The following is a 9,058-nucleotide window of genomic DNA, read 5'->3' as shown; positions in this document are numbered from 1 at the left end:
AAGGTCGGGCGGCAAAAAGTGCGGAACGATGGTATTCAGTCGGTTTGACTTCGGTTTAAGCCGATTGTCATCCGTCTGACTATAATCTGTTTTTCTTCTACTATAAACGTGTCGCACGACTGAATTGTGACTTTAACGTTACCAATACGAAATGGTTTGGTCTGTTGTTAAGGGATTTCACTTGTCTAATTGACAAGAGAGGTAAAATTCGTACCCAACAGTTTTATTTGTGAGTTAATCACGTGAGAACAACTGAACGTATCCGTTAGGGACTGACCTAACGCGGAATTGTCCGTAGATGGTAGATTATTAATTTGTTTGAATTTGAAATGATCCGTCTCCCTTTTTTATTTAGTGCCCGGCGATGTGAGCGTGTAACAGTCAGCATACAGACAAAATATACTATATGTATGAATGATGCTTATGGAATACAATTTTATTGAACAAATTGAAACTGCTTGGATATAATAAGAATAAAATTTCAAGGTCAAATTGAACACAACGTTTCACAAAAAACACACAGTTTTTTATAATACCAAAAGAAATTTGTTTCTTTGTCAGCTTACGTTGTAAACGTAACGATTGTGATATATTTCAAAATAAATCGACGAAACTTTAAAATTTTGTACTATTTTTTTTAACTCGATTGATGATTTCAAATCCTGCTTCGAGTCAGCAGTTCAAATAAGCCAAAATCCCGCAAAATGTGTCTGTCGGATTCCAGTCCAATCGGACTAAGAAAAGGAATTAAGAGTGAGAATTTACATATGTGTACTGTAATATCACTTATAAAGACGATTAGTGATAACTTGAGCGCCGTGAGCAAAATTCGATCAGGAGGACATCATTATTATGATGCTAAATGATAGTGTTTAAGTAATTTTAATTTATATACTCGGAATATTACCCTAATAGTAATTGCCGGTGTTATATCATTTTAGATATCTTAGCTATCGTAAAACTATGTACGGGGTGCAGGTACTCACATTGGGATATTATAATATACCCATGTTTTATTTCGTTGCGTATTACGATTCAGAACAAAACATAGGAAAAGTCGTAATATCGATTTCTTAAAACGAGCAATGAAATCACATCTCAACACCACGAGAAAGTCATGACTTATCATATGGGCATAGTTATATAAATGACAATAAACTTTATTGGGTCTTTCGTCATAATCTTATTTTAAAAAAAGGAAATAATGGCGGTATTTCCTTGTATCGCTCTGATATCGATTTGCATTTTTTTAATAATTGATAAATAGATTAATATCGGATATTTACATGCTACTAACTATCGGTCTGCAAAAATACGTACCAAATTAACTTTGTCTCAAATCATGTAGAAAATTTGTTAAGAATATAAATATGAATTTTATAACTATTGACACATTGACATCAAGCATATATTCTAAATTGGTGTTCTGTTGGATTTTTCGTGAACATTGATAAATTATTACTTATAGTAGTAAACTCAAACTCAAACTCAAATTTCTTTATTCAATATAGAAGTATTACACTTTCTTATTGATTGTCAAGTTAAACACTACCACCGGTTCGGAAAAAGAAAACACCCTGACCTGAGAAGAACCGGCGAAAGAAACTCAGCGGGACTTTTTTTTTACGTCAAATTAATTATATACATAATTGTATATGAGTAGAAACAGCCAGGAGGCGATCGTTTCATTCCCAAGGTGTGCTATCAAACATAAACTCACTAATTGTATAGTAACCTTTCGCACACAAGCGTTCCTTAACATTTTTTTTAAATTTCGCAACAGAAGCATTTTGAACGCTTTCTGGGATCCTGTTGTAGAAGCGTATACATTGCCCCACAAAAGAGTTACTGACTCTATGCAGTCGAGTAACAGGAGTAACAAGATTGTGTTTGTTCCTTGTACCAATGTTATGAGAATCACATTTTCTCATAAAAACATTAATATTTTTCCGTACATACAAAACATTACAAAATATATATTGAGAAGCAACAGTCAATATCTTAATTTCTTTAAATTTATACCTCAAAGATTCCTTGGCTCCTAGGTTATAGATTGCGCGAATAGCCCTCTTCTGCAGCACAAATATAGTATGGTTAGCGGCTGCGTTACCCCAAAGCATAATACCGTAGGACATTATACTGTGAAAGTAACTGAAATAAACTAGGCGAGCCGTATCAACATCGGTAAATAATCTAATTTTTTTTGACCGCAAATGCCGCAGAAATCAGTCTACTCGCCAATTCGTTTATATAAGGGAGCCACTGTAATTTGGCATCAAGAGTAAGGCCAAGAAATTCAGTTGTTTCAACTGGATCCATCGATTCCCCATTGATCATCGGGTTTTACATTTTGCACGTTTGGTGTGCTAAATTTTACAATTTTAGTTTTTTTATTATTCAGCCTAAGATTATTTACGCTAAACCAGTGTACTATATCAGACATAGCATTGTTTACATCGTCATACTGTACCTGTTTCCTATTAATTTTAAAAACCAAAGAGGTATCATCAGCAAACAATACTATATCATGTTTATTCCCAACAAGAAAGGGCAAGTCATTTATATATATGAGTAATAATTTATCTTATTGATATATATAAATTAATTTCGGCCCAGAGAAATGGAAAGTCACAACTGTCATTCCAACTTATTTATTCAGATTTATAAGTTATTTGTATTTCATACATATTCATACATATGTGCATTTCAGGTTTACATTAAATAAAACAATTTATAAATCACTCACTGTGAATCACTATCACTGCCAGAATAGTTTGCCAATAACGAAAGTCCTGATGCTGACGGTTCATTTTTTACAGACGTTTTATTATTTGAAGAATTGTCCTGTAGATCTGGAGACTCTGTTGTTTCTTTTTCAACCTTTGCTTCCAATTTCTTCGTCCTTACCAGATTACCTAGCGCTGGTTTTTTTGACAAGACGCCTATACTTCGGTTCCATGATTCACTTTTCTTAGTTTCAACTATCTTTGGTGGTAATGTTTCAACTTTGGGATTTTTTATTTTCGGTTCGTCGGCGTCTTGTACGTCTTCTATAATTTCTTCTGTTACGATTTTATGTTTTGGTGCGTTGGTGAATTTCACTGACCTGAAAGAAATTAAAATTATTTACAGTCTAATCTTGGCATAAGTTAAATATAATAAAAATCTTTCTTTTGCGGGACGGTTTTTTGGCAGAGAAAAAACGATTTTTTCACAAAGATATTTAATATCATTTTTTTATTTATGATTTCTTTAGTCTGTGGTAAATTTTCTTGTCTGAAGTTAAAGCCCAATATATACTTGACACGATTCTAGAACTAAACATCTGTTTTATTTTATGTTCTCGCATATGTCATGTTTTGACGACGAAAACATAAAACTGCTAATGTTTCAATTCCGACGTTAGTAATTTTGGTCTCAAAAAATTCAAATAACCATTTATTTTTATATTTATTATGTTTTTTCCAAAAGTAATGAAATTCAGATGCAAGAAGGCAGATAAATATGTAAAGGAACCTTTACATATTTCTGACAAATAACGCTACTAATGATGACTTTCAGAAATATTTGACTCATCCATTCAAGGAATGGAAGAAATCAAGTATATTTTTTAAAACAAAAATATTTGTTAATTACTTTTAACTTGTGATTAGGGAATGAAATCGCGTGATCCCGAATACATTTTGCGGGGTTAATCTCGGTTGAATATTTTGTGGTATCCTGGATTGGCAAAATTACAGTATGTGTGTAATTATATATATATATATGTGTTACTCTGCGCTCAATGCGGGAGCTGAAGGTATTTCAATTTGCATACCAGGCAATGGAGTTTCTTATGCTAGTGTACATGTGCAAAAATACTTTAAATACATAAAATTTCAATTTTTTTTTTATTCTGGACAACCCATTGTATGCATCAGCCTGATGAGCAAATGTCTTCCTACTTTGATTTTTATTTAGATCTAAGTAATAGCCTCCGTGCATCACAGAGTACATTTCATTTATAATTAAATACTCGGGTCGTTTTATACTGAAAATGTCAATTAAATTGTATTAAGTGTCGAAAGGGCACAGATCAGTAATGAATAGATTAATATTACTACCACAAAACTTTTTAAAAATTAAAAAATGTAACGACGCGCTCTCTTCTCCCAGACGAGGCAGAGGAGCCTAATTACGTGATTATGTCAATTATCAAACATATTAGTTATATTTATATTTAATAGTAATGTATTATTTAATAGAAGTATTTATGTTGTTATATGAATTTATGTCTCTAGTACGATTGATTTTCGAGGTATCCACTTTGCAGGTACCTGGATTAAAATTATCTTTCGGGATTGCATTATCTAGTTGCGAATAATTAATTAAAAAAAAATACATCTAATTAAATATTGTTATTTGCTATATATCTGCAAACAAGCTTATTTACGGTAACGAAGTATATAATAGTTAATTATAATTTTAGAAAACTAAACATATACCCAAAAAAACTTTGCTCCTATCGTATGATTTTTTCCCTGAAATCTTTCTTTACACTTAGTAACACATAAATATCGCTATGGGGCAATTCTGGATAAGATGGGCAAAGAAGTGACATCTATAAGAAGAGCAGCCATTGTAACTTTACTTTTATAAAACGGCGCATTGTTTTGTAAAAGCACGACACCTTTAGTTAGCTTCCGGTTATTGTAGTAACCATCTTCATTATTAATCTTTTCATAATAAATTCATAAAGGGCCTCCACAATTCCAAGAAATCGATTTCGACCGATTTCTACATATTGAATTCCTTGGGAGTGGTATACCCTTTTAGTGCCACTAGATCGACTCGTTTTAATTCAAAGTGATCTGTAAATACTATCGTCTTTGAGAGCACCAAAAAGTGCTGAGACGCGTCGACTGACTTTTACTTCAGATGGCCATCTTCCAATATTAGTTTTTCTATTCTATCGATGATATTTGACTTCGTAGCTTCAACCGGTCGTCGAGGATGAGAGTCACCTTCAATCTCTTGCACACTCTTCCTTTCCTATTTCACTAGGGCATTAATCACAATAAAGATCTTTCATTTCACGCAATATTATTTAAGTGGATTTAGTGAGAAACTTATATAATAGCACGATGATTTTTCTATAGTTGCAGTTTTCTTTCACATTGATTCGTTTGTCTTGAAATTACTCGGTAATTAATGAGGTGACAGGGTTGTAACATAACATATAAACTTAAAATGAGTTCGTAAGTAGTAGTATACTAAACAAGTACTTGTACTCCACTCCTTTATTTCCGCAGCATTTCTTTGGAAACCTTTGATGGATAATAATAAGGAGTAGATCAATACAAAAACACTGAATTATAAGGAATACATTTACCAATATAGCGGATGATGGTGGCTTTATGAATGTAATTTTTGAATAAAACGTAAAATATTTAACCACGAGCACAAGCTGGTTTTTTTAAATCGATTGGCTCAAGCGACTTCCGTCACGTGACATTTATACTTTTATTATGATTGATGATGCGTTAGTACAAATCAATTTCAAATCCCGTCAATATTGACCAGCGGTTAAACTATATACTTTAACTCATTCAAGGACCACCGGTGTGGGCTTAATATTGTCGCATTCGCGACTACTACAATGTACATAGAGGGTTCAAAAGTGCGGTTTTCTTCGCAAACACGCTGTAATGCCATTGAATTTTAGCAGCACTTCTTTGTATAAGCTTTGGTTTTCAGGTTTAGCCATATTTATATTTATATATTTGTTCAACTTCTACCCAGATAAAAACTGTCACCACTGGACCCACGAAATATGTCAGGGATAGAAAACATTTCATTACTATCATCCACCATCTTAAAGCGCGTGAGTGCGCGTTTGTTTTCTATTTTCTTGTGGGATATATAATTTTATGCATTTGATTTTTTTTAAATGTAATATGCCCATTTAAACATGATTTTTCAGTTGTTAAAAATGTTAATTTTCCAATAATTTTTTTGTCGATAATGTCCCCAATCTATCATCAACCTCAATTACTTTAATATTTAGAGCTAGATTTATTTGACTTCTATTATAATATTTCCGAATATTTATTAATCTCTTGATTATAAAAGTAAGTTAATACTTACTACGATATTTTAGCTACCTGATTGTATGACTCTTAGATAAATCGTGTTATCTTATAAAATTAAACAATCAATCATTAGATGATTAGCAAATAAATCTCCAATTAAAAAAAAATAGGTTGTTCACCAATGTTCACAGGATCAGAGAGTAAACAAAGTTTTTATTCTCCTAACTTAGACTTCATTACTTGTAACATACATTTAATGATAATTATTAGACACTAGGTCACCTCCTGGGATACGCCTTCCATATCACGAGAACATATCATATATATCAAAAACCCGTAGGTTTAACGCTATTCATTTATCAAGCCGAGGACCACTTTTGGGTTTATTTGTAAAATGTGTGACGGCATAGTGTATGACAGCATGAAAATTATGGAGGAAGCTATTGTGTTAAGTATTTGATTCTAACCTTGAATATTTCTAAGCACTTTTGAATCGCCATACATTATAATAATTTTAGGATTTGATGCGACTTGCAATCACTATCTTTGTCTATTTAAAATTGTTATTATATAAACATTGTAGAGGAATAATGTTACAAAAATAATATTCAATAGTAATTCCGTTTATCTATTAGATACTAAAAATAAATAGTAAATTAATAAATAATACATTGGACAGAAAACAGTTTTGAAGTTATTTTGTTTTGAGTAAAAGAGAATTATATATAATTTATAAATACCACTCAGTTACTTTTGCTATGAATCAGTTACTTTTGGGGGTTGGTGCCAGTCAAAGTAAGGCTGGGTAAATTTATTTAAATATGAATGCATACATTATAACCAAATAACTTGTTTATTGTAATATTAATAAAGTCAGTATATTTTATTATTTGCATGCATCAGAATGACTGGCCATTTTAATTTATTTTTTTTGTTTTTGAATCAGGTACTATATTTTGTATTTTAATACTGATCTGTTACTTTGTACAGTCATTTTGTTGCACAGTAATAATTTTCATATTTATAAGAAAAAAAAGAAAAATATAAAATACTTATAGTTTATACGGTAATTTTAAGAATAATATGAGGAAAGATTCATAAAATCAACTCCCAAATATGATGATACATATCATCATATACATGACACACATACAAAACATTACTTCCTTTGTAAAAAGAGGGTCTATTGTCTCCTTGTTTTGAGTCGATTAAGATGTTCACACTATAACAGAACATTATTAAATCTCATAGTCTACAAAACTTACTTTATAAACTCATTGTCTTCTTTTTCCTCTCTTGCTTTCCTTTCCTCAACAGATTCAGACTGGAATTGTTTAAGCATACCCTCATAGTCAACGGTGCGCTGCCGTCTATTGAGTTCCTTTAGTTCTTCAAGGCTCTCCAACAATTCAATTTCTTGTCGGGACTGTTCAGTTCGATATTCTGGAATTTGTACATAAAAAGTATTTAATATTGTTTAAGATCTTGAAACATTTAATATCATATAATTACCACATAGTTTTTCCATAAACTTCTTACGAATAATTATAGTTATTATAAAACTAACTAATCTGTATGTTTTAATGCACTGATCTCAGGAACTAAGTTTTCTTTACTACAGTCCAATATAAAAAAAAATGCAACAAATGATCCATTTAATTCAAAATATATAGGTTATATCTTCTTACTAGGATGAGAAGAGGTACCTTAAATATGAGCTCTATACTTAATGAGATGCTTTTAGTTGTGTACTTGTAATTGACATTTTTAATTCTAATTGCATGAAAGCTAAAGCTGTGATATTAATACAAAATACAAACACACCGAGTAATTTCATTGGATTATTAGCTTCCTCTTCTTTTTGTTCTTCTTCTTCTCTCTTTGCTTGTTCCTCGGCAAGTTTCAAAGCCATAAAATTTCTGGTAGCACCAGCTTCTATTTCATAATCTGTATTTTTTGGATCGGTTTTGAAAGAAATTTCTTGAAGGCACCTTGTACACTGAAATAATATACAAATTTGGTGTTGTATGATCAGGTTGCTATATGTAAATAAATTTGATGATCTAATTCATTTCAATTTACAATATCTTATAAATAATAAGAGAGTAAAAAAGCATGTTGTTAATATAAAGCTTTTTTGTTCTATAAATAGGTTAAATAATACATAGTCTCAGAATCCATACATAAAAATATTTTTCCTAAATTTTGTTATTTCCAATTATAACCACAGTAATTTAGTTAGTTAATACCTGTGAAATGCAAATTCAAAATAATGTAACTTCTACAATATCCATAACAGAAATTAGTATTTATTAAATGATAAAATTTATTTATTGGATACAAAGATTTATTTTGCAAAAAAAAATGCACATGACAACTAGCTTATCACAGACTATTGTAATAATATAAGATACAAGGATAATTTTAATACCACTTAGAGACTTGTAATAAATTAATTGCAGTTTTAATTTCTTCTCAATACTTGTGCGGCAAATATTGTAAAGTTGAATTAAAACTTTACTTACTTTTATATAAAATCTATAAATCCTTATTCCAAGATAATCTTCGTTCTCTACATCCTCTTTGCGAGCGTTAAACTTCTTCCCTTTGTAAATGTACTCACCACACGTAGCACATCGCATATTGAATGGAGCCATCAAACGAACAGTATACTGGCGGTTCTTGGCTAATTTCATACGAGGGATCTTCGAAGGATCGAAGTCCGGGGGATAGTATTTCTGAAAACATACAAAACTGTATTAAAATATATTATTTTATACAAGGATCAAATAATGGGATGGAATATAAATAAGTTACTACTTACATTTAAAACTTTTCTTTCCGACATTTTGTAATGTAAAGTTGCACGTTACTCTGTAGTATAAATATATGTAGTTATTTAGTTAATTAAGCTTTTATAAATAATTAAATCCAAACTTAATCCTTTAAGTTTAGTGAGGAGAATTTACTCACAATTCACATATACA

At 30.9% G+C, this 9,058-nt stretch overlaps 1 protein-coding gene across 1 annotated transcript; it reads right to left on the bottom strand.

Moving 5' to 3' along the window:
• Positions 1–2,648: 2,648 nt before the first annotated feature.
• Positions 2,649–9,058, bottom strand: LOC125077712 (splicing factor YJU2). Its single transcript, XM_047689718.1, has 5 exons — positions 8,896–9,058; positions 8,597–8,809; positions 7,896–8,070; positions 7,337–7,514; positions 2,649–3,106 (listed from the first exon to the last, which is right to left on the bottom strand). Exons 1-5 carry the CDS (start codon positions 8,917–8,919, stop codon positions 2,743–2,745), a joined length of 954 nt encoding a protein of 317 aa, XP_047545674.1. The 5' UTR covers positions 8,920–9,058; the 3' UTR covers positions 2,649–2,742.

Source organism: Vanessa atalanta, chromosome 4 (genome assembly GCF_905147765.1).
Source record: "Vanessa atalanta chromosome 4, ilVanAtal1.2, whole genome shotgun sequence".
NCBI classification, from domain to species: domain Eukaryota; kingdom Metazoa; phylum Arthropoda; class Insecta; order Lepidoptera; family Nymphalidae; genus Vanessa; species Vanessa atalanta.
Note: the sequence above shows the minus strand (reverse complement) of the source record. Positions and strands in the feature narration are given on the sequence as shown.